Source organism: Haliotis asinina, chromosome 7 (genome assembly GCF_037392515.1).
Source record: "Haliotis asinina isolate JCU_RB_2024 chromosome 7, JCU_Hal_asi_v2, whole genome shotgun sequence".
Taxonomy (NCBI): domain Eukaryota; kingdom Metazoa; phylum Mollusca; class Gastropoda; order Lepetellida; family Haliotidae; genus Haliotis; species Haliotis asinina.
The window spans coordinates 64,819,761-64,847,022 of NC_090286.1; the positions used below are offsets into that span (position 1 = coordinate 64,819,761).

General features: G+C 41.4%; 2 protein-coding genes across 3 annotated transcripts; both read right to left on the reverse strand.

Moving 5' to 3' along the window:
- Positions 1-844: 844 nt before the first annotated feature.
- On the reverse strand, positions 845-14,424 carry LOC137290790 (uncharacterized). Of its 2 annotated transcripts, none has more exons than XM_067821920.1 (3): positions 13,243-14,424; positions 10,149-11,184; positions 845-1,241 (listed from the first exon to the last, which is right to left on the reverse strand). In XM_067821920.1, exon 2 carries the CDS (start codon positions 10,948-10,950, stop codon positions 10,150-10,152), a length of 801 nt encoding a protein of 266 aa, XP_067678021.1. In that variant the 5' UTR covers positions 10,951-11,184; positions 13,243-14,424; the 3' UTR covers positions 845-1,241; position 10,149. The 2 variants fall into 2 exon arrangements, with proteins under 2 accessions (XP_067678021.1, XP_067678022.1); XM_067821921.1 differs by lacking the exon at positions 13,243-14,424 and adding an exon at positions 12,805-13,165.
- A 437-nt stretch (positions 14,425-14,861) lies between these two features.
- LOC137291888 (U-scoloptoxin(16)-Er12a-like) lies at positions 14,862-25,780 on the reverse strand. The gene is made up of 3 exons (XM_067823436.1): positions 25,639-25,780; positions 24,714-24,834; positions 14,862-14,996 (listed from the first exon to the last, which is right to left on the reverse strand). Exons 1-3 carry the CDS (start codon positions 25,709-25,711, stop codon positions 14,882-14,884), a joined length of 309 nt encoding a protein of 102 aa, XP_067679537.1. The 5' UTR covers positions 25,712-25,780; the 3' UTR covers positions 14,862-14,881.
- Between the last annotated feature and the right edge of the window lie 1,482 nt (positions 25,781-27,262).

A 27,262-nucleotide genomic window follows, 5' to 3' on the forward strand; every position in this document is an offset into this window, starting at 1 on the left:
TTGTGGGTCGATACAGCGCTTAACAAATATTCATTATTATTATTATCAAATTCAGTGATGGCTTCAACATGAGAGCCGCGTGCTGCTGAGTGGCTTAACGGCTGAGATCGTAGGTGAGTACATGTGTATGCTCGTTAAGTGCTCTTCTCAGTGGACGGCCATGACCCTCCTGCTTTAAACCAACGTGCCACTTAAGCATGCAAGACGACCAAACTTGAAAGTATGAAAAGCGCCCGTGAAATATCAACCCTTCTCGCCCCACTAGACTTTCTTATACACTGATGCTAGATGATTAAAGTCTCGCTTCTGTTCAAACTGCGTTGTCAGATCTACTCTGCTGTCGACTGAGGTCTGCTGTGGTTGCTGTTGTTGTCGGTGGTGTTTAGTCAATGCTAATGTTGCTATTCGTATTTTAGTTGTACCCGTATCAGTGTGTTATCAGTGTCTTTTGATTATGTTGATATTGGTGATACCCTCAAGGTTTGTGACCGGTTGACGCTACAGATGGGTTTGACCCGTTGACCCTGGTTTTGTCAGTGTTACATATAAGATACAATTAATATAGATGGGGACATTTCTTTTTGCACCACTAGCCAATGCCAGAGTACATCTGAGAAAACGTACTATACAGCCATACAGATGAAACATTGTCACACTTTCCCTTACTTTAATCCTTGCCTTCATCATTTACATTATATACTAGTAAATGTTATGAATAAATATCCCCTACTTTTTGATGGTATATAAGTAGATGTCTGTTAAGGTTTGTTGGTAAATGCGTGGTGCTGATGTTCTTGCTGTGGTACTGCAGGTCCGGCTCCGACTGTTTCATGATGAACACATCTTTAGGTCGTAGCTGTTATTTATTTTTCATGAGTACATTGTAGTCACTGGACTGTTTAAGCTGCTTTGTTGGGCAAAGAACAGAGTATGTGGTAGAGATAGAGCTGGAGTATACGATTAAATAAGAAATGTTTCATCGTCATATACATGTATCGCCATCTTTCTGCTGAAAAAAGCTTATGTAATAGATAATTCAGGTGACGTTCCGAACATGTTTGCAAGCCGTAATACTAACGCAATGTCCTTAAGTAAAAGTCATCACCAGATGTCTGCAGTTGAGGGCGATACAGCGTAACACTCGTAGACAGTTATTACAGACCGTCCGGCAGAGGCCCACCCATGGACGGATTCCTGTCCCCGGATCTAGGACACACGTGACGGTGGCGGTACTGGTCATTCTGAAACACAAACAAACCCATGAGATACCACGAAACTTTTAAGCGCCACTTAAACACGACAGCGTCTCAGTTTCTCGAAAAATTAGTTAGGTGTACATGAAAAACTTCCCGATACATCCCATCAAAATGGACATGTTTAAAATATCATGAGTAATGGCGGTTCAATGCTATACCATCAGATAAAGACCTGAATTAGATAACACGGTAACTCCACAGTAAATGAGCGTAGCATCCAGTTAGGTCATATGACCGTATTCAAACAACATGCACTTAATTCGTTGTTTAAAAACATTGTCAGGGGAGATTTGAACAATTAACGTCAGCACACCCGGGAGAAGATACCCCACTGTCTTACACCAGGAGAAGATACCCCACTGTAAGGTATCTGTACATTGGGAGACACCTCAGTAATAGGTGTGTGTACTTCGGATGGACACACCTTAGTAATAGGTGTGTGTACTGCGGGTGGACACACCTTAGTAATAAGTGTATGTACTCCGTATGGACACACCTTAGTAATAAGTGTATGTACTCCGGGTGGACACACCTTAGTAACAGGGTTTAGTGCTCCGGGTTTAGACATCTCAATAATAGGTGTGGGTGCTCCGAGTGGAGACACCTCAGTAATAGGTGTATGTACTCCGGGTGAACACACCTCAGTAATAGGTGTGTGTACTCCTGGTAGAGACACCTCAGCAATAGGCGTGAGTACTCAGGGTGGAGACACCTCAGTAATAGGTATATGTACTCCGGGTGGACACACCTTAGTAATGGGGTTATGTACCCAGAGTAGAGACATCATAGTAATAGGTGTATGTACTGCGGGGTGACACACCTCTGTAATAGGTGCACGTACTCCGGGTGGAGACACCCCAGTAATAGGTCTGTGTACTTCGGATGGACGCATTTCAGTAATGGGTGCATGTACCCCTGGTGGAGACACCCCAGTAATAGGTGTATGTACCCCGGGTGGAAACACCTCAGCGATATGTGTATGTACGCCGGTGGACACACCTTAGTAATAGGTGTATGTACCCCGGAGGGAGACACCTCAGTAGTAGGTATATGTACCCCGGGTGGACACACCTCTGTAATAGGTGCAAGTATAATGGTTTTCACGGAGAAGTATTTCACGTCGATGCCCTAGTAAATCAGATGATAAGCGGTAATTGGCACGTTAACAGTAAGACCCTTTGTAAGCCTTATCTACTCGTATTCTCCTCACAGCACAGCTGTTGGCACGCCGTCAGTTAATTGTATTCTTTTGTATATTTATGACCGTGTTATCAGTCAGCCTGTTCGACATGAAACCCACAAACATTCAACTCAATTGTTGTCCGTGCCAGTGTTGTCTGACTTGTCTGAGTGTCCCAATGTTGGCAATATTTACCTTGCTCTTGTGAAAAAGCCACATAATATATACTGTGTGACGCTTGAAGACCGTTTCCCTCGCTTGTGCCAATATATGGCCCAAATCGAAAGGACAAACAGCCCCACGGTGATAGGAATTGAAGAATGAGTTTCAGTGTGAGAGGAAGATGAACATTCGAATATTGTTCTCTGCTATTTTATTCTCTTCTTCCCGAGAAGGATCGTGCTGTAAACCGGGATCATATGTCATGATCTTGACAAATACCTGACTTACAAACAACACATAAAAAGGACAAATAGCCACGTGTCGTGGCCCCCGTCCGTTATGTGAAGTGTTGCATTTACACGACTAATGTCTACCCGATGCCACTTCAGACATAAGTCAGAATATTGAGTCAAGGAGAGTCGACCTACTTGAGCGTTATATCCTACTTCAGTCTGCACTGAGTGATAGACACAAACCCCTCCTATACTCAAGCTCGTTAGAATAGTTCAACAGTAGTGATGTATAGGAGCTATCAAGACACCTGTAGACGTATGCAGCTTCTCGCAACTACCCTGTACCCTGTATGACAGAAGTACAATGGCGAGCACCCTATATGACACAAACGATAATTGCGAGTACCTTGTATAACACAAATTATATTGGCGTTTACCATGTATGACACAAACTACAATGTCAAATACCCTGTATGACAAACTACAATGTCAAATACCCTGTATGACACAAACTACAATGTCAAATACCCTGTATGACAAACTACAATGTCAAATACCCTGTATGACACAAACTACAATGTCAAATACCCTGTATGACAAACTACAATGTCAAATACCCTGTATGACACAAACTACAATGTCAAATACCCTGTATGACAAACTACAATGTCAAATACCCTGTATGACACAAACTACAATGTCAAATACCCTGTATGACAAACTACAATGTCAAATACCCTGTATGACAAACTACAATGTCAAATACCCTGTATGACACAAACTACAATGTCAAATACCCTGTATGACAAACTACAATGTCAAATACCCTGTATGACAAACTACAATGTCAAATACCCTGTATGACAAACTACAATGTCAAATACCCTGTATGACAAACTACAATGTCAAATACCCTGTATGACAAACTACAATGTCAAATACCCTGTATGACAAACTACAATGTCAAATACCCTGTATGACAAACTACAATGTCAAATACCCTGTATGACACAAACTACAATGTCAAATACCCTGTATGACAAACTACAATGTCAAATACCCTGTATGACACAAACTACAATGTCAAATACCCTGTATGACAAACTACAATGTCAAATACCCTGTATGACAAACTACAATGTCAAATACCCTGTATGACAAACTACAATGTCAAATACCCTGTATGACAAACTACAATGTCAAATACCCTGTATGACAAACTACAATGTCAAATACCCTGTATGACAAACTACAATGTCAAATACCCTGTATGACAAACTACAATGTCAAATACCCTGTATGACAAACTACAATGTCAAATACCCTGTATGACACAAACTACAATGTCAAATACCCTGTATGACAAACTACAATGTCAAATACCCTGTATGACACAAACTACAATGTCAAATACCCTGTGTGACAAACTACAATGTCAAATACCCTGTATGACAAACTACAATGTCAAATACCCTGTATGACAAACTACAATGTCAAATACCCTGTATGACAAACTACAATGTCAAATACCCTGTATGACAAACTACAATGTCAAATACCCTGTATGACAAACTACAATGTCAAATACCCTGTATGACAAACTACAATGTCAAATACCCTGTATGACAAACTACAATGTCAAATACCCTGTATGACAAACTACAATGTCAAATACCCTGTATGACACAAACTACAATGTCAAATACCCTGTATGACAAACTACAATGTCAAATACCCTGTATGACAAACTACAATGTCAAATACCCTGTATGACACAAACTACAATGTCAAATACCCTGTATGACAAACTACAATGTCAAATACCCTGTATGACAAACTACAATGTCAAATACCCTGTATGACAAACTACAATGTCAAATACCCTGTATGACAAACTACAATGTCAAATACCCTGTATGACACAAACTACAATGTCAAATACCCTGTATGACAAACTACAATGTCAAATACCCTGTATGACAAACTACAATGTCAAATACCCTGTATGACAAACTACAATGTCAAATACCCTGTATGACAAACTACAATGTCAAATACCCTGTATGACAAACTACAATGTCAAATACCCTGTATGACACAAACTACAATGTCAAATACCCTGTATGACAAACTACAATGTCAAATACCCTGTATGACAAACTACAATGTCAAATACCCTGTATGACAAACTACAATGTCAAATACCCTGTATGACACAAACTACAATGTCAAATACCCTGTATGACAAACTACAATGTCAAATACCCTGTATGACAAACTACAATGTCAAATACCCTGTATGACAAACTACAATGTCAAATACCCTGTATGACAAACTACAATGTCAAATACCCTGTATGACAAACTACAATGTCAAATACCCTGTATGACAAACTACAATGTCAAATACCCTGTATGACACAAACTACAATGTCAAATACCCTGTATGACAAACTACAATGTCAAATACCCTGTATGACAAACTACAATGTCAAATACCCTGTATGACACAAACTACAATGTCAAATACCCTGTATGACAAACTACAATGTCAAATACCCTGTATGACACAAACTACAATGTCAAATACCCTGTATGACAAACTACAATGTCAAATACCCTGTATGACAAACTACAATGTCAAATACCCTGTATGACAAACTACAATGTCAAATACCCTGTATGACAAACTACAATGTCAAATACCCTGTATGACACAAACTACAATGTCAAATACCCTGTATGACAAACTACAATGTCAAATACCCTGTATGACAAACTACAATGTCAAATACCCTGTATGACAAACTACAATGTCAAATACCCTGTATGACAAACTACAATGTCAAATACCCTGTATGACAAACTACAATGTCAAATACCCTGTATGACAAACTACAATGTCAAATACCCTGTATGACAAACTACAATGTCAAATACCCTGTATGACAAACTACAATGTCAAATACCCTGTATGACAAACTACAATGTCAAATACCCTGTATGACAAACTACAATGTCAAATACCCTGTATGACAAACTACAATGGCGACTACCCTGTATGACAAACTACAATGTCAAATACCCTGTATGACAAACTACAATGTCAAATACCCTGTATGACAAACTACAATGTCAAATACCCTGTATGACAAACTACAATGTCAAATACCCTGTATGACAAACTACAATGGCGACTACCCCATATGACACAAAGTATAATGACGAGTACCCTGTATGACACGAACAACAATGGCGAGTACTATGTGTGACACAAACTATGTTATCGTGTACTCTATATGACACAAGCTATTATTGTGAGTACCCTGTATGACAAAGACCATAATGAAGAGAATTACTGTATGACACAAACTATTACGAAGAGTAGCCTGTATGGCGCAAACTGTATTTGTAAGTACCCTGTATGACAACCACTATAATAGCGGGTACCCTGTATGACACAAACTATCTTGGCGAGTACCCTTTATGACACAATAATGGCGAGTACCATGTATGACTCAAACCGTAACACGTGAAATTACGTCTCAACGGCATACCTGGAGGTACCTGTCCAGAGAGGAATAGGACTGGAGTACTTCGATGTGATGGTCTACAGACGTGTTGGAACCAAAGATTTTTTCAAATGATTGCAATGATTATCACATAAAATACTTCCATGTCAAAGCAACCATGCCTTTGATTGTATACTACCTAGTATGTCATTGTCTCGTGTAAAATACTGTGGTATAACACAGCCAAGCTGAAACAAAAACTTGGTTTAATATAATCCAGGGCCCCGTTTCACAAACCTCTCATAAACCTAAGATCTCGGAACCTTTCTAGTAGCATTCGCATCTCCTATGTTACAGTATAGGAAACGCGTTACAAGATCTTCAGCTAAAGAGAATTTTGTGAAACAGGCCCCAGTATAACAAAACTCCATTTCGCCTGACAAAAGAGAGTCGGTTTAGCAAAATATGGTACAACACAACCTGTGTCAACATATGTTCATATAATGGTAAAACACAACCATTATATCTTTCTTTGTTGTAAATAATAATATACTGAAGCTGAAATTTCGGTTAGTTCCACAGGTCGTTAATTATTTCCACAAAACTATCAGCAGTGTAGACGTGTAATGGGGATGATTTACCAACAAAAACTGTTCCAAATGTATTAAAGAAAAGTGGTACAAGGGAAAATTTCAGTCCAGCAGTAGATACTCTTGGACAGCGTCATTGCACCTGATTCCAAACAGCAGTAGTCACTCTTTATGTATGCTGGTTGTTTACTCAAGAACAGCCACGCATGACTGAACTTTCGGCCATTGTCTCCAGCTTTCAGCACCGTCTCGCTTCATTGCCTTCATTCGATTTCGATAATGCAGCACTTCATCGAAATGAATGCACTACTGTCACCTGATCTCGTATGTGCCTGTAAACACTACAATGCGTGGATAATGGAACGGCTGATACTGGTAATGCTGTAATGGCGGAATGTAACGTTATTAAAGGATCAGGGACACGTAACGAGGTCGGCTTGTTTGGTGTTACAATTGCAGGCTCGGACAAACACCAGTCTTCAGGAAGCCAGTCGCTTTACATACACACTGTTTACATGTCTGGATCTACGAGCTTCGAATGACAACAATTTTCTGACGTGCCAACAGAGATAATTGTTGGTCAATATAACTGGAACAACATACCTCCTGGCGGGCGTGATGTGCACATCTGTCTGTTGCCTGTGTATTGCCTGTATCCCGACGTGTATATACAGTGTTCCCAGAAATTATTGAGAAAATCTTTGTTTTTTTTCTAATGATGCTAAGATTGGAAAAAGGGCTTTCACTATGCACTAAGCATACCAAATAAGGGAGACAACTCTTGGAGGCTCATTACGTCAAGAGTTATCTCCCTTGTCTGAGCAGACGGCTTCCTGTGTTGACATGGCAGAATTTACAGCAAGAGAGAAAAGAAAGCTCATTCTAGATGATTTTGAAAGGGGTGAGGCTGATGCTAAAGTGTTAGCTTGTAGACATGGCATTCCTCTGTCTACAGTATACAGAACTTTGAAGAATATTCAAACAGGAACCGGGATAGGGCACAAAGCAGGGGCAGGTCGGCCTAGGAAATTCAGTGTTGTGGATCGCCGAAGACTTGGGCAGATTGTGAGTAGGGGCAAATTGAAAAGTGTTGAGAACATCAGAAATGAAATGATTAGCAGAGGAAGTCCTCAGGTATGCAATGAAACAGTTAGGCAGGAATTACAGAGACTTAATTGGGTGAAAAAACGTGGAATTCCCTCGCCGTTGATGAAAGATGCACAAAAGGAAAAACGTTTAAACTGGTGTCGGGCTCATGAATATCAAGATTGGGATAATGTTTTCTTTTCGGATGAAAGTTCTGTTTGGCTTTTCCCTAATTGTGTGAAACTTTGGACCAAAGATACTGTCAAACCTATCTACCAGCGACCAAAACATAGCCCGAAGTTTCACATGTGGGGTGGCATATCGGCTCGCGGAGTGACGCCATTGTGTGTTTTCACGGGAAACTTGACAAAAGAAAGATACGTTGACATTCTAAATGGTCACCTTCTTCCGACAGCACAAACATTGTATGAAGATGATTGGGTTTTCCAGCATGATAATGACCCAAAACACACTGCGCGCTACACAAAACAGTGGTTGTCGGGCGAAAATGTTCAAGTTTTAGACTGGCCCAGTTACAGCCTAGACCTAAACCCAATTGAGAATGTGTGGGGAGTCATGAAGGACAGAATAAACCAAAAGGGACTGAGAAATATTGAAGATATGAAGGCCGAGGTGGTCCAATATTGAGATACCCTGTCACACGATTACCTACAAACTTTGATGGGTAGTGTGCCTAGGCGTATTCAGGCATGCATTGCTGAGCGAGGAGGTCTAACAAAGCACTAAAACAAGACTGAGACTGTAAAAGGATGATGTTTTAACATGTTTATGTAAGTAAAACGCCAGAAGTTAATAAACGTAATGAGTTACATGACGCAACATGATTCTCAATAATTTCTGGGAATACTATACAATGTTATCCCTGGGTTGCCTGCTTGCTTGTGTGTTGATTGTGTTGGATGTGTCTTGATTGTGTTGGTGGTATGTTGACTGTGGTACCTTGTACTGATTGTGTTGTCAGTGTTGCCCGTTGTCTCGATTCTGTTGCCCGTGTTATGATAGTGTTGTCTGTCTTGCCTGAATTGTTTTAATAGTGTGTTGACTGTGTTGCGCGTGCGTTGGCAGTGCTGACTGTATGTTGTCTGTGTTTATAGAATGCTACCTGTTTGATTTTGGTGTTGTCTCTTTGTTGACTGTGGTGCCTCTGTGTTGACTGTGGTGCCTGTGTAGTGTTGACTGTGGTGCCTGTGTGGTGTTGACTGTGGGGCCTCTGTGTTGACTGTGGTGCCTGCGTGGTGTTGACTGTGGTACCTGTGTAGTGTTGACTGTGGTGCCTGTGTGGTGTTGACTGTGGGGCCTCTGTGTTGACTGTGGGGCCTGTGTGGTGTTGCCTGTGGTGCCTGTTCCTGCGTCTTCTGTATGTTGAGAGCATTAAAACATCATGTTTACTCTGTGTACTTGAGCGTTTCAAATCGAACTGTGTACAGTAATCAACATAATCTCTCCAAAGCGATGGTATCGACTAAACGACAATACATAAGGATTGCTCACATTGAAGCCACACGCCCACAATGATCTAAAGACGTGTACAGACATTGAGAATCTACTGTGACTAATGGGTGCCCAAGACGATTCTCTCGTGTGATGGGTGGGATTTGATATATATTGGTGAATATAGTATTGTAAAAAACACATTCACTGAGTTCTTAGAACGAAACTGTTGAGCCTATCAACAACGCGTGTAAATTTGATAACGAATACTAAACAAAACATCTCTTTCCCCTCGCCTTGGCAACAACGGAGACAGTTATTGATCCAGCTAGTACTAACCTCCCACATAGCTGTTGCATGACAAGTGCCTATGTCATAACCAGCCTCGGACTTACATAGATCTTAAAAGTCTTTACCTCTACAGTGCACGCTTTGGTCTGGTTCTCTTAGATTTCAGTCTTTCAAAATTATTTACAATATGAAACTGGAGATTCACCGTACATATATTAGGTTTTCAGCTCTACATGGAATCCTTGAATACATACAGTCGAATACTAACCGTTATCCCAACCGAACAAAGCCAACAGTATCATTGTGTGACAAACAGTGCGCGACACCATGACAACATCTCTTGAATGATTCCCTCGTTATAGTATCGCATGTTTAAGGATACGCACCTCAGTAGTTGCGTTGACTCCTGTCTGTGTCGTTATTCCGGGACTTCCTTCCGGAGAGTGACGACATGTACCGGTCAATAGCGTCGGGGCCCATTCGGCATATCTCGATAGGAGGGTGGATGAGCGGATTCCCATCCATAGCTGACGACGTGTATCGGAAACCCCAGTCCAGTTTCACTAACCTACCAAAGTCTCTCGGTAGCTGTCGGATTCTGTTATTGCCGATCCAGAGACACCGTAGTTGCGTGAGAGTACAGATGATGTCCGGCAACTTGGTGAGGTCGTTGATGAAGAGGAGGAGTGTCTCCAGTTGTTTCATGTCGGAGATCTCCTCCGGCAGAGAGCTGATGTGGTTGTCACTGATGTCCAAAAACTCCAGCTTTTCTAGTTTACACAGCTGCAGCGGGAATTCCCGGAAGTCGTTGTTGGCCATGTGAAGACTCTGAAGGTTCTTCAGATTGGAGAAGTTGCTGGGGAGGCTGGACAGATGGTTGTTGCTGAGTGCCATCCTCTCCAGCTGCTGGAGCAGAGCAATCTCTGGAGGCAGTTCCTTCAGTTCGTTTGTGTCAAGCATGAGAATCTTCAGGTTGACTAGCCTGCCAATAGTTGGGGGACATACTGGGAGCTTGTAGTCCAGGCACGCTTCTCGCTCCGGACTAAGGTCAAGGACATCCAATTCAATAAGATGGAACACTGAATCAGAAATATTAGCCAAGTCTTTTCCTCGCACTTTCAGTTTCTTCATACCGTAATACAGGGGGTCCTCAGTCTCAATTCGCATTCGATAACTTTTCACCGACATCTTGGCAGTATGAAAGAGAACTATCCCAGCTCCACACTCTCCGTGGCTTGGTCTTGTTCAACCTCAGCAGAAATCGTAAGATATTGAAAAGGATATTTATCTGTCGATTGTTGATGACAGGCAAAGGTCCATGGTCGTTGAAGAGAAAAGCAGCGACGGCGTTCAACGTACGTGGGTTGCTGGACGTCGTCGACTTCCTTATCCCCCGCAGGATCACCCAGCGCCCTCTGTTGCCTGTAAATGTATACAGATATTGTACTGACCTACCAACAGGCCCGTGCCATTATGTCCATAATGATGGTCACATCATCCAAGTCGAGTTTTGTTTCTAAATGTACAAAGCAGCCTTCCTACTAATCCAACAAGTGCATCGACCTGTGCTATAAATACCGCCACCATTCAGGCGTGTAGTAGTGAATTATTTAACACTGCTGGTGGGATGTTGCTTGACAGGAAGAACTGGATGCAGATATGAATACGCGGAAGCTATGCTAGTTACCATGGTGATGGGCCACGTGATACACATACTGACACCAGATGGACAACACAGATGTCATATACACGTAATACATAATGGGGCTTATATACAGGTAGCATGTGTATACTATAATAGACGAATATGACATAGACAAGTAGCCGAGATATCAGCAGGCTACACATTGAATAGTTAACATACCGATTGATGGTTATTTATCCTATGTTGACCGTTGACTGGCTATACTGAAGATTCTGTTTGGTTAAACCATTGATGCTATGCAGACGACTATATAGGAATACCATATTGATACTCAATAACATACAGGCTGAACAGGCGAGTTTTCCTGAACACAGTATTTTTACGTGAGTATGTCTTCCGTAATTTGTATTATTATTGATTAAGTGATAGTTATTATTGGGTCACAATGTTTAGAGTTTTGAGTGATACTATGGGTCACGCTTTGTATCACGGGAATATTATTTTAGAGGCACGTCTTGTAAGTTAGCAATTTGCCTCCTTTTAGGCGCTCTTCTGTATATGAGAGTGTGTTTTGACTGTTGGTAAACACGAGTCCGATCGTGAAGGCTCCATACTTCGCTGGAATGCTCAAGAATCAGTGACTGTGTATATAAAAGGCTGGTTGTTGTGTTGACGGGACACACATACGGACTTACACTCGGAATTATACTGGAGTTGTGTCATCATTCGGCCTACCTACATCTGTCTACCACTTCGTTAACACTTGAGCTACATTAAAAACCGATCGCTGTGAAACATTTGTTGGAGCTGTTTCTCACTGAAAACTGAGACTTTGGTGAGTTGACATATATTTGTGACCCATTACTTTAGATCTGACTCAGCGGCATTGTACTAGAAACCTCTATTGTGGATCATTGTATCTTGCTCTTTGATCAATACATATTATTGAATATTTTAGACAAGACAGTGATATAGAGCTAAAACATAAAAGTGGCTAGCTCTACTGAACACAATTAGGACTAAAACATTAATTGGCGAGCTTTACTGAGTAAAATACCGGATGGTATGTTGTTTCAAGTAGATGGCTAGGATAAGTTAAATACTGGATGGTATGTGCAAATAGATGGTTAGGATGAGTTAAATACTGGATGGTATGTTCACATAGCTAGCTAGGATGAGCTGAATACAGTAATTGCTTGACATTTTAACAGAAGCACTGAATTCAGCATGAAATGACATCCTGTTGGGCAGTGGGCGTTGAATGTGATCAAGGTTCACAATTACAATTATAATCGTCAATGTGGAGTTACATACAGATTTGACGTCGTCATTTCTTACACACTGGGACTTCCATGTTGGTGACTCTTGCTGTAGGACAAAGTATAAAGTATACTCACTTCGGCTTACTTCAGATTATCCCATGTTCAATGAGGAGGCCATGAGCTGTTTGGCTTGACATTCTTCAGAGAAATTAATACATTTACCAGGATGATGTCACAGCTGCTACGATTGTTCAAAGTATGTATTGCGCATGTAAACAATTAAACCAATACACAATCGATTTAGAAATATATGTATCCTCCGGTGCAGAACACCGACGTAAACACGCGAGTGGTTCTTTGGGTAGAGCACCCTGGCAGTACAGGGTTTTATCAGGTTATTACCACGGTATTACCGACCGTAAACCCCACAGTAATTACTGAGAACCGCGACGTGTAAGCCACACACCAGTGACTTACCTTATGCCCTCGCCAGTCTGATATCGATCAAGTCAACTCAGGCCTAAACATGGCCCCCTGTGATTAATGAGTATATTTCATTCTCGTTGTACTCACCAGATCTTAAAGTCTCTGTCGAGTGGCCGAGAATGTGTTACAAGTATCCTGTTTATGTAGGCTGGGTTTGAACCTCTGTGCTGCTGGAAACAGTAGCCCTCGTCGTCCAACCGATTCTGTGAAGTCGCTCCCGGCAACCGTCGTCGCAACACGTCCACAACGGAAGGGGAAAGTATAAGGAGTCGATACGTTAAGTAAACACTCTCAAGACCACCCGTCAGTCTCTGATCGACGGGCTGATACGTAAATCTCTACTCTATTCATTCAACAAAGCAAATAGTTGAATAGCCACGATCCTCAATAAGTTGCTTGTAATTTATTCGTGTAGCGTTGAAGGGAAGAGTTGGCACCCGGCATTCATGGGATCGGTTTACCCTGTTCATGCCTTAGTATGAATTTAATACGTTAATTGGTATCCATGTGTCGGAGTCATGTGTCGCGATCAATGTGGGCCTGCCTGCAACTGCGTGTACAGCAAAAAGCTACAAAGGCGGTGACAGGTATCCATGTCTCAAGTGATATAACGCAACAACAGGATTATACCCTCGTGTCGTCATAAGGCCTTAGACAATGATATTTGGCCCGCTGAATGAAAGTGGGAGGTCTCATTGTGTGGAACATGTCTTTACATGACACTGAGTGTATAATGAGTATTCCTGTGTCTGTGAGGGAGTAGGCAGGGCGTTTCCTCGGCTGTGTAACGTGGGGCAGTATCCCAGGGAAACTGTTCCCATCCTGCTGTTTGCCAGGTCTCTATACGTTGCCATAACCAGCTGGTAATTGAGAGCTGATTTTAAGCTATTTTAAAGGAACACGCAGAACTGACGTCCCTGCACTTTGTGGAACAACTTTGCACTTTGTGGAGTGATATTCGTGTTATAGGGTTAAGACGTTCTGTTCAACAAAGTGATCTAAACGCTAAAATGATAAACGTTTACCTCATACATGAAAAGCACTTTCCGTATTCGTTAGAAATGAGAACACACTGTTATTCGGACAAGGAAATGCAGAGTCCATTACAACCGTTAGACGGTTTCAGTGTATCCAGTATTTAGTTTGGTGCAGTGCGACGGCTAGAAATTCGGAAAATATGTTCATCGATTTTTGAAATAACTTGCATCATGGCGTCATCATGATGAAACACCCGAGTGCCGGCCACAGTGGTCGCCGCATTGATGTGATACCCGCCAACTGCATAAGTCTGGTTGTAATAATGAGTTGTTTTACTGATACCGGAATTCGGGACATATTCAGTAATGTAACCAGCCAATCCCATTCCAGTCGCTACTGACGACAAGCCACATGACACACAAATAGCCATAGCAAGAATCTTGAGATATTTCTAGGCAGGAGAGCCCTTGGGTGGCTGTACTTGTTCGAGGCGCCTGAAAAAACCGGATAGAAAGTCATGTCCCTTGTACACAAACCTTTGTTTTGGGGTTTCAAATCCCCGTTCTCGGTTTGTTACCAACAGTGGCCAGTGTAAAGTGGTGCCCCTGACATCCCATATGAAGCTCATACGCCAAACAATTTCACCCACTGAATCACTCACTAACTCCGAGCTTGCTGTAAGACTTTTCATGCACTTTTACCTGTCGGAGACAAAGAAATGTCGCGTGTCGGCGCAAAAAGTAGTACTTTATTTTCCTACTAGAGGACCTGTGCAATATGGAACGTCACAACACTCTGGGAACGGCCCGGAGGGGTCCTTCTTCAGGTTGTACTGACACCTTGGAATCGGGTAGTCTGGACATCTGCAGTAACAACGTGACACAACGTGAAACAGCGTGACGAAGACTCTCTCTCTCTCTCTCTCTCTCTCTCTGTCTCTCTCTCTCTCTCTGTATCTCTCTCTCACTCTCTCACACACACAATGGCACAATCTCCCTTGTTGAAGGGTACCGGAGTCCATCTCATATTGTCTCTGTATGTACTCTTCTTCCTGGAGTGTGACGTGTAGCATCACGTGACCGTGTTTTGGGCCAGTGACGCGCGATATAAGTCAAAGTTACATGATCGAATCTTGTAATGGTCACATGAACCATCGAGGAACAAAGGGTCAGTAAGTGGAGCAGATATTGACGCTTGAAACGACACCATTATCACGTGTTGCAGAAATGCCGTCACTAAAATCGTAAATTGATCAGATGTGTGAAGTTGTCGAAGGAATGTCTTTACAAAACCTACAACCAATAATACTATGGAGACGCTACCTTCGTAATAGGCATGTATACCTATAATACAGGAAGTGAGAAGCTACCTTCATTATAGGCATATATTCCTATAACTCATGAGGTGAGAAGCTACCTTCGCAATGGGCATATATTACAATAACACACGTGATGAGAAGCTACCTTCGTTATAGGCATGTATTCCTATAACACAGGTGGTGAGAAGCTACCTTCACAATGGGTATATATTCCTATAATACACGTGGTGTGAAGCTACCTTCTTAATGGGCATATATTACTATAACACACGTGATGAAAAGCTACCTTCGCAATAGGCATATATTTCTATAATGCACGTGGTGAGAAACTACCTTCATTATAGGCACATATTCCTATAACACACGTGGTGAGAAGCTACCTTCATTATAGGCACATATTCCTATAACACACGTCGTGAGAAGCTAACTTCGTTATAGGCATATATTCCTATAATACACGAGGAGAGAAGCTACCTTCGTTATAGGCATATATTCCTATAACACACGTGGTGAGAAGCTACCTTCGTTATAGGCATATATTCCTATAAGACACGAGGAGAGAAGCTACCTTCGTTATAGGCATATATTCCTATAACACACGAGGAGAGAAGCTACCTTCATAATGGGCATATATATTTCTATAATGCACGTGGTGAGAAGCTAACTTCGTTATAGGCATATATTCCTATAACACACGAGGTGAGAAGCTACCTTCGTAATGGGCATATATATTTCTATAATGCACGTGGTGAGAAGCTAACTTCGTTATAGGCATATATTCCTATAACACACGTGGTGAGAAGCTACCTTCGTTATAGGCATATATTCCTCTAACACACGTGGTGAGAAGCTAACTTCGTTATAGGCATATATTCCTATAACACACGTGGTGAGAAGCTACCTTCGTTATAGGCATATATTCCTATAACACACGTGGTGAGAAGCTACCTTCGTTATAGGCATATATTCCTACAAGACACGAGGAGAGAAGCTACCTTCGTTATAGGCATATATTCCTATAACACACGAGGAGAGAAGCTACCTTCGTTATAGGCATATATTCCTATAATACACGTCGTGAGAAGCTAAGTTCGCTATAGGCATATATTCCTATAACACACGAGGTGAGAAGCTACCTTCGTTATAGGCATATATTCCTATAACACACGAGGTGAGAAGCTACCTTCGTTATAGGCATATATTCCTATAAGACACGAGGTGAGAAGCTACCTTCGTACTAGCCATATATTCCTATAACACACGAGGTGAGAAGCTACCTTCGTACTAGCCATATATTCCTATAACACACGAGGTGAGAAGCTACCTTCGTTATAGGCATATATTCCTATAAGACACGAGGTGAGAAGCTACCTTCGTTATAGGCATATATTCCTATAACACACGAGGTGAGAAGCTACCTTCGTTATAGGCATATATTCCTATAACACACGAGGTGAGAAGCTACCTTCGTTATAGGCATATATTCCTATAACACACGAGGTGAGAAGCTACATTCGTACTAGCCATATATTCCTATAACACACGAGGTGAGAAGCTACCTTCGTTATAGGCATATATTCCTATAACACACGTGGTGAGAAGCTACCTTCGTTATAGGCATATATTCCTATAACACACGAGGTCAGAAGCTACCTTCGTAATGGGCATATATATTTCTATAATGCACGTGGTGAGAAGCTAACTTCGTTATAGGCATATATTCCTATAACACACGTGGTGAGAAGCTAACTTCGTTATAGGCATATATTCCTCTAACACACGTGGTGAGAAGCTACCTTCGTTATAGGCATATATTCCTATAACACACGTGGTGAGAAGCTAACTTCGTTATAGGCATATATTCCTCTAGCACACGTGGTGAGAAGCTACCTTCGTTATAGGCATATATTCCTATAACACACGTGGTGAGAAGCTACCTTCGTTATAGGCATATATTCCTATAACACACGTGGTGAGAAGCTACCTTCGTTATAGGCATATATTCCTATGAGACACGAGGAGAGAAGCTACCTTCGTTATAGGCATATATTCCTATAACACACGAGGAGAGAAGCTACCTTCGTTATAGGCATATATTCCTATAATGCACGAGGTGAGAAGCTACCTTCGTAATGGGCACATATTCCTATAATACACGTCGTGAGAAGCTACCTTCGTTATAGGCATATATTCCTGTAACACACGAGGTGAGAAGCTACCTTCGTTATAGGCATATATTCCTCTAACACACGAGGTGAGAAGCTACCTTCGTACTAGCCATATATTCCTATAATGCACGTGGTGAGAAGCTACCTTCGTTATAGGCATATATTCCTCTAACACACGTGGTGAGAAGCTACCTTCGTAGTAGCCATATATTCCTATAATGCACGTGGTGAGAAGCTAACTTTGTTATAGGCATATATTCCTATAACACACGTGGTGAGAAGCTACCTTCGTTATAGGCATATATTCCTCTAACACACGAGGTGAGAAGCTACCTTCGTAATGGGCATATATATTTCTATAACACACGTGGTGAGAAGCTACCTTCGTTATAGGCATATATTCCTCTAACACACGAGGTGAGAAGCTACCTTCGTACTAGCCATATATTCCTATAATGCACGTGGTGAGAAGCTACCTTCGTTATAGGCATATATTCCTCTAACACACGAGGTGAGAAGCTACCTTCGTACTAGCCATATATTCCTATAATGCACGTGGTGAGAAGCTATCTTCGTTATAGGCATATATTCCTCTAACACACGTGGTGAGAAGCTACCTTCGTAATAGGCATATATTCCTATAACACACGTGGTGAGAAGCTACCTTCGTTATAGGCATATATTCCTCTAGCACACGAGGTGAGAAGCTACCTTCGTACTAGCCATATATTCCTATAATGCACGTGGTGAGAAGCTACCTTCGTACTAGCCATATATTTCTATAATGCACGTGGTGAGAAGCTACCTTCGCTATAGGCATATATTCCTGTAACACACGAGGTGAGAAGCTACCTTCGTAATGGGCATATATATTTCTATAATGCACGTGGTGAGAAGCTACCTTCGTTATAGACATATATTCCAACAAGACACGAGGTTAGAAGCTACCTTCGTTATAGGCATATATTCCTCTAACACACGAGGTGAGAAGCTACCTTCGTACTAGCCATATATTCCTATAATGCACGTGGTGAGAAGCTACCTTCGTTATAGGCATATATTCCTCTAACACACGAGGTGAGAAGCTACCTTCGTACTAGCCATATATTCCTATAATGCACGTGGTGAGAAGCTAACTTCGTTATAGGCATATATTCCTCTAACACACGTGGTGAGAAGCTACCTTCGTTATAGGCATATATTCCTCTAACAGACGAGGTGAGAAGCTACCTTCGTACTAGCCATATATTCCTATAATGCACGTGGTGAGAAGCTACCTTCGTTATAGGCATATATTCCTATAACACACGTGGTGAGAAGCTACCTTCGTTATAGGCATATATTCCTATAACACACGTGGTGAGAAGCTACCTTCGTAATGGGCATATATATTTCTATAATGCACGTGGTGAGAAGCTAACTTCGTTATAGGCATATATTCCTCTAACACACGAGGTGAGAAGCTACCTTCGTACTAGCCATATATTCCTATAATGCACGTGGTGAGAAGCTACCTTCGTTATAGGCATATATTCCTCTAACACACGAGGTGAGAAGCTACCTTCGTAGTAGCCATATATTCCTATAATGCACGTGGTGAGAAGCTACCTTCGTTATAGGCATATATTCCTCTAACACACGAGGTGAGAAGCTACCTTCGTAATGGGCATATATATTTCTATAACACACGTGGTGAGAAGCTAACTTCGTTATAGGCATATATTCCTATAACACACGAGGTGAGAAGCTACCTTCGTAATGGGCATATATATTTCTATAATGCACGTGGTGAGAAGCTAACTTCGTTATAGGCATATATTCCTATAACACACGTGGTGAGAAGCTACCTTCGTTATAGGCATATATTCCTCTAACACACGAGGTGAGAAGCTACCTTCGTAATGGGCATATATATTTCTATAACACACGTGGTGAGAAGCTACCTTCGTTATAGGCATATATTCCTATAACACACGTGGTGAGAAGCTACCTTCGTTATAGGCATATATTCCTCTAACACACGAGGTGAGAAGCTACCTTCGTAATGGGCATATATATTTCTATAACACACGTGGTGAGAAGCTACCTTCGTTATAGGCATATATTCCTCTAACACACGTGGTGAGAAGCTACCTTCGTTATAGGCATATATTCCTCTAACACACGAGGTGAGAAGCTACCTTCGTAATGGGCATATATATTTCTATAACACACGTGGTGAGAAGCTACCTTCGTTATAGGCATGTATTCCTCTAACACACGAGGTGAGAAGCTACCTTCGTACTAGCCATATATTCCTATAATGCACGTGGTGAGAAGCTACCTTCGTTATAGGCATATATTCCTCTAACACACGAGGTGAGAAGCTACCTTCGTACTAGCCATATATTCCTATAATGCACGTGGTGAGAAGCTATCTTTGTTATAGGCATATATTCCTATAACACACGTGGTGAGAAGCTACCTTCGTAATAGGCATATATTCCTATAACACACGTGGTGAGAAGCTACCTTCGTTATAGGCATATATTCCTCTAACACACGAGGTGAGAAGCTACCTTCGTACTAGCCATATATTCCTATAATGCACGTGGTGAGAAGCTACCTTCGTACTAGCCATATATTTCTATAATGCACCTGGTGAGAAGCTACCTTCGCTGTAGGCATATATTCCTGTAACACACGAGGTGAGAAGCTACCTTCGTAATGGGCATATATATTTCTATAATGCACGTGGTGAGAAGCTACCTTCGTTATAGACATATATTCCAACAAGACACGAGGTTAGAAGCTACCTTCGTTATAGGCATATATTCCTCTAACACACGAGGTGAGAAGCTACCTTCGTACTAGCCATATATTCCTATAATGCACGTGGTGAGAAGCTACCTTCGTTATAGGCATATATTCCTCTAACACACGAGGTGAGAAGCTACCTTCGTACTAGCCATATATTCCTATAATGCACGTGGTGAGAAGCTAACTTCGTTATAGGCATATATTCCTATAACACACGTGGTGAGAAGCTACCTTCGTAATAGGCATATATTCCTCTAACACACGAGGTGAGAAGCTACCTTCGTACTAGCCATATATTCCTATAATGCACGTGGTGAGAAGCTAACTTCGTTATAGGCATATATTCCTATAACACACGTGGTGAGAAGCTACCTTCGTTATAGGCATATATTCCTCTAACACACGTGGTGAGAAGCTACCTTCGTACTAGCCATATATTTCTATAATGCACGTGGTGAGAAGCTATCTTCGTTATAGACATATATTCCAACAAGACACGAGGTTAGAAGCTACCTTCGTTATAGGCATATATTCCTCTAACACACGAGGTGAGAAGCTACCTTCGTACTAGCCATATATTCCTATAATGCACGTGGTGAGAAGCTACCTTCGTACTAGCCATATATTTCTATAATGCACGTGGTGAGAAGCTAACTTCGTTATAGGCATATATTCCTATAACACACGAGGTGAGAAGCTACCTTCGTAATGGGCATATATATTTCTATAATGCACGTGGTGAGAATCTACCTTCGTTATAGACATATATTCCAACAAGACACGAGGTTAGAAGCTACCTTCGTTATAGGCATATATTCCTGTAACACACGAGGTGAGAAGCTACCTTCATAATGGGCATATATATTTCTATAGTGCACGTGGTGAGAAGCTACCTTCGTTATAGACATATATTCCAACAAGACACGAGGTTAGAAGCTACCTTCGTTATAGGCATATATTCCTATAAGACACGAGGTGAGAAGCTACCTTCGTACTAGCCATATATTCCTATAATGCACGTGGTGAGAAGCTACCTTCGTTATAGGCATATATTCCTCTAACACACGAGGTGAGAAGCTACCTTCGTACTAGCCATATATTCCTATAATGCACGTGGTGAGAAGCTAACTTCGTTATAGGCATATATTCCTATAACACACGTGGTGAGAAGCTACCTTCGTTATAGGCATATATTCCTCTAACACACGAGGTGAGAAGCTACCTTCGTACTAGCCATATATTCCTCTAATGCACGTGGTGAGAAGCTAACTTCGTTATAGGCATATATTCCTATAACACACGTGGTGAGAAGCTACCTTCGTTATAGGCATATATTCCTCTAACACACGTGGTGAGAAGCTACCTTCGTACTAGCCATATATTTCTATAATGCACGTGGTGAGAAGCTATCTTCGTTATAGACATATATTCCAACAAGACACGAGGTTAGAAGCTACCTTCGTTATAGGCATATATTCCTCTAACACACGAGGTGAGAAGCTACCTTCGTACTAGCCATATATTCCTATAATGCACGTGGTGAGAAGCTACCTTCGTACTAGCCATATATTTCTATAATGCACGTGGTGAGAAGCTAACTTCGTTATAGGCATATATTCCTATAACACACGAGGTGAGAAGCTACCTTCGTAATGGGCATATATATTTCTATAATGCACGTGGTGAGAAGCTACCTTCGTTATAGACATATATTCCAACAAGACACGAGGTTAGAAGCTACCTTCGTTATAGGCATATATTCCTCTAACACACGAGGTGAGAAGCTACCTTCATAATGGGCATATATATTTCTATAATGCACGTGGTGAGAAGCTACCTTCGTTATAGACATATATTCCAACAAGACACGAGGTTAGAAGCTACCTTCGTTATAGGCATATATTCCTGTAACACACGAGGTGAGAAGCTACCTTCATAATGGGCATATATATTTCTATAATGCACGTGGTGAGAAGCTACCTTCGTTATAGGCATATATTCCAACAAGACACGAGGAGAGAAGCTACCTTCGTTATAGGCATATATTCCTATAAGACACGAGGTGAGAAGCTACCTTCGTACTAGCCATATATTCCTATAATGCACGTGGTGAGAAGCTACCTTCGTTATAGGCATATATTCCTGTAACACACGAGGTGAGAAGCTACCTTCGTTATAGGCATATATTCCCATAACACACGAAGTGAGCAGCTACCTTCGTACTAGCCATATATTCCTATAACACACGTCGTGAGAAGCTAAGTTCTTTATAGGCATATGTTCCTATAATACACGAGGTGAGAAAAGCTACCTTCGTTATAGGCATATATTTCTATAATGCACGTGGTGAGAAGCTACCTTCGTTATAGGCATATATTTCTATAATGCACGTGGTGAGAAGCTACATTCGCAGTGGGCATATATTCCAATGATACACGTAGTGAGAAGCTACCTTCGTAATAGGCATATATTCCTATAAGACACGAGGTGAGAAGCTACATTCGTACTAGCCATATATTCCTATAACACACGAGGTGAGAAGCTACCTTCGTTATAGGCGTATATTCCTATAAGACACGAGGTGAGAAGCTACCTTCGCAATGGGCATATATTTCTATAATGCACGTGGTGAGAAGCTACCTTCATTATAGACATATATTCCTATAACACACGAGGTGAGAAGCTGCCTTCGTTATAGGTATATATTCCTATAATACACGAGGAGAGAAGCTACCTTCTTAATAGACGTATATTTCTATAATACACGAGGTGAGAAGCTACCTTCGTTATAGGCATATATTCCTATAACACACGAGGGGAGAAGCTACCTTTGTAATAGGCATATATTCCTATGATATACGTCGTGAGAAGCTACCTTCGTAATAGGCATATATTCCTGTAACACACGTGGTGAGAAGCTACATTCGTACTAGCCATATATTCCTATAATGCACGTGGTGAGAAGCTACTTTCGCAATGGGCATATATTCCTATGATACAGGTGGTGAGAAACTACCTTCGTAATAGGCATATATTCCTGTAACACACGAGGTGAGAAGCTACATTCGTACTAGCCATATATTCCTATAATGCACGTGGTGAGAAGCTACTTTCGCAATGGGCATATATTCCTATGATACAGGTGGTGAGAAGCTACCTTCGTAATAGGCATATATTCCTATAACACACGAGGTGGGAAGCTACCTTCGTAATAAGCATATATTCCTGTAATACACGAGGAGAGAAGCTACCTTCTTAATGGGCGTATATTCCAATAATACATGAGGTGAGAAGCTACCTTCTTAATAGACATATATTTCTATAATACACGAGGTGAGAAGCTACCTTCGCAATGGGCATATATTCCTATAATACACGAGGTGAGATGCTACCTTCGCAATGGGCATATATTCCTATAATACACGAGGTGAGATGCTACCTTCGTAATGGGCATATATTCCTATAATACACGTCGTGAGAAGCTACGTTCGTTATAGGCAGATGTTCCTATGATACACGAGGTGAGAAGCTAAGTTGGTTATAGGCATATATTCCTATGATACAGGTGGTGAGAAACTACCTTCGTAATAGGCATATATTCCTATGATACAGGTGGTGAGAAACTACCTTCGTAATAGGCATATATTCCTGTAACACACGAGGTGAGAAGCTACATTCGTACTAGCCATATATTCCTATAATGCACGTGGTGAGAAGCTACCTTCGCAATGGGCATATATTCCTATAATACACGTCGTGAGAAGCTACCTTCGTAATAGGCATATATTCCTATAATACACGAGGTGAGAACAGCGACAAAGAGCGATCTCGTAATTTCAACATTTGTGGAAACAAAGTGGACAACCCCAGCTGCTTGATGACCGGTAATCATCGGTAGATTCCGCCGATGCATTAAGTGGATCGGCTTTTGAATATGTAGTGTGAGTGACTGAGGGGAGGGAGTGACAAAGAAGGAGTAGGAAGAGGGTGGAGTGAAAAGAATGGAAGCTAAAGTGAGTAACATCTCACTGTACCACGCTGACGAGCGGAGATATTAATCCCAAATCTCTGTTAAAAGGTATTGCATTCTGTATTTATTTGGGGATCACCGTAGACTCTCACTTTTGCAGACTCACGTTCCAAAATATCTCACTCTCCTTAGACTCGCGTTCCACAATGTCCCACGTCTCGCAGACTCGCCTTCCACAATATCTCTCTTCCTAAAACATCTCGCTTTCTTTGTCAACATCTATCAGAAATGGACATACATGTGTATATAACTCTCGTAAACTCACGTTTCTCTGTATCTGATCCTGACGTCATTCTTCACGAAGCAGCCGTATTTAGCACACTCCCCACTGTGAAACCACGTGGTGCCAGAGTCCATTTCGTGTCCAACATTGTTTGCGCAAGTTCCTGATACAGAACATTACATGTTCAGTGCTAACTGTCACACATGAAAAATGCCCACCATCACGCATCCTGCGCATGTAACTCTACTCATGGTCGTTCCAACATGAAGCCCCGCCCCGTCCACACACCCTTCACCCCAGACAGACCACATGTACCGTTAGACATGGAGGTGTACCTAGACAGTGAACCATGGGGTAAGTCACAACAGTAATCATACGGAGTGGGTGAATCCACCTATATCCCCGGGGATCCAGGTCTACGTTGGGGGACATGGACATCCACAGACAATGTACAATAATCACTGGATACTGGCGAACTCTGCACACAAACTTCGAGTAGTTTTTTTTGGAATTTGCAAAAAGTCAATACAAAAAATATTGAAAAAAGGCACTTTGTCACGTGTAAGAATACAGGCGAGGACACAGCTGTTAGGAAAGACTTCGTTTTGCAGGAACTAAACATACTGAAGACTATCCTGTGACCTTCCTGATTCTACCATAGGTAATGTATGGCACGAGGTTGTGGCTTAATTCAGAAGCATTTTTCTTATCAGTAGGTCAAGTGAATTCAGTTGACATTCATAATTTTACAAAATATCGACACTTACTTAGAAGAGTATTGTGTCCTTACTTGTTAATTAAGTGTTGTTATAACAAAATAGAAATCATCCAAAAAGTTAACACCCAAAGCGGATCGGCAGTCAAAAACAGAAGACATAATGCTAAACATTAGAACACCTTAAGGTAATTGAATTTTTGATTGTGAAGCATCTATTTCATTGTTTTCATGAGGACAAACACAACAAACCTGAATCAAAGGTGATGGGGGCATATATACCCAGGATCCCGGACATAAGTAGTGCGGCACACAGACAGTGCATGTTGGTAACGGTAGTGGACGATAGCAGGTGCCGCTAGCTCACAATCTCTCACCAGCCTGCTGTCGTATCACCAAAATGGTTAAACGTGACTCCAAACACCTATGCTGGAATCCAATATGTGCAAATATATACACGTCATGAAGCAAGCACCAAAACATTTTGTTTGATCTGTTTGATAGCAACCTGCTAATGAGGGCTTCACGTCAGACTAACGCCTCGCCTCTAATGTGAAAGGTCTTTACAATTCATCTTTAAATTTAAGAAAATCAGCCTCACGATTTTGTGCTGCTAGACTATGCCAAAACAGACTTGAATTGGCTGTATTAGACATGTATGAGTCGGGTTTTGCGTAATACAATTGTTTTACATAACAATGAATCACACGCGATTTCCATTTCTGTCTGTCATCAAATTACTGTTGTGTTTCTTCTGTGTTCTCCACACTGCACTAATATCTGCACGTGCCACATCCAATCGGTTACGTCAGAACACTGTCGTCGTGTTTCACTTTAACCTACAAAACTAGGCGTCCCCCACTACAACTGTCATTGTAATATAGGTGATCGATATAGTAATGAAACAGTCTAGTTAATATCATCTGTAAGCAACACCAACGCTCAATCACTGTAATATGACATAGTTATGAGATCTATAATATAACACCAACTTGGTCAGATTTAACCAAAACGAGCGCTGCAAGGTTTATACGCATGCCATTTGAAATATGCATCTGTGACGGTATTATTTTGCAGCAGAACAACTTCAGTGCATATACTTGATATATGAATACCCCTTGGCACGGTTCCAATAACAGTTGAACTACAGGGCCCCATTTCACAAAACATTCGTAATCCTAAGATCTCGTAAGTTTTCTCGTAGCCATTGTACCTCCAATAGTGCAATACAGGACCTACTGATGCTACGAGAAAAGTTACGAAATCTTAGACTTACGAGAGTTTTGTGAAACGGGGCCCAGGTCTACACTGCAACAACCACAGACAAGCCAGCATCGTTTCTCCCATCTACTAAGACCGCCTTCGGATGGACAGATGTCGCCATGTCACATTTGCCAAGCCGTTGTGGATGGAGACAAAAAGAAGAGAAATCCATAGTTCTTAGCATGTTCGTAAATATAACATTCTGTTCCATATGGAATGACAATTACTCTTTCAGACGCTCTTTTGCATTGAAGATCTTTTCCTAAAGAAATTACCTATAGCTCCGACAGCTCATTAATTCCTTCAGTTGCTTATGGGGGCTGTCTCTGCCAGCACTGATCCTCTTGAAACTGGTGGGTCAGCCTCTACAAATAATACTCAAATCCCTGCCACATACACAAGAAATCTCTCCTAAAAGCAAAGTCGATTCTACAATCTGGACTGTGTCATGGGTGTGTGTTTGTTGTCTGTGATGGAGACGTTAGTAGATTGTGGCAAGTTAATTGCTGTTCATAGTGTTATGTTGTAACACAGCTAGTTCAGTGACAATATTGCAGGTATAAAATGTGGATTTCTCTGCAATAAACATTCAATCCGAATCTTGATGATGTCA

What these genes read in the sequence shown, in the direction of transcription:
- LOC137290790 (XM_067821920.1), bottom strand. Translation starts at nt 10,950, where the DNA reads ATGTCGGTGAAAAGTTATCGAATGCGAATTGAGACTGAGGACCCCCTG.
- LOC137291888 (XM_067823436.1), bottom strand. Translation starts at nt 25,711, where the DNA reads ATGCACTGTCTGTGTGCCGCACTACTTATGTCCGGGATCCTGGGTATA. An exon ending in CCCCATCACCTTTGATTCAG is followed by an intron (nt 24,835 to 25,638) that starts GTTTGTTGTGTT and finishes GTTCTGTATCAG; the next exon opens with GAACTTGCGCAAACAATGTT. An exon ending in AGGATCAGATACAGAGAAAC is followed by an intron (nt 14,997 to 24,713) that starts GTGAGTTTACGA and finishes TTGTTACTGCAG; the next exon opens with ATGTCCAGACTACCCGATTC.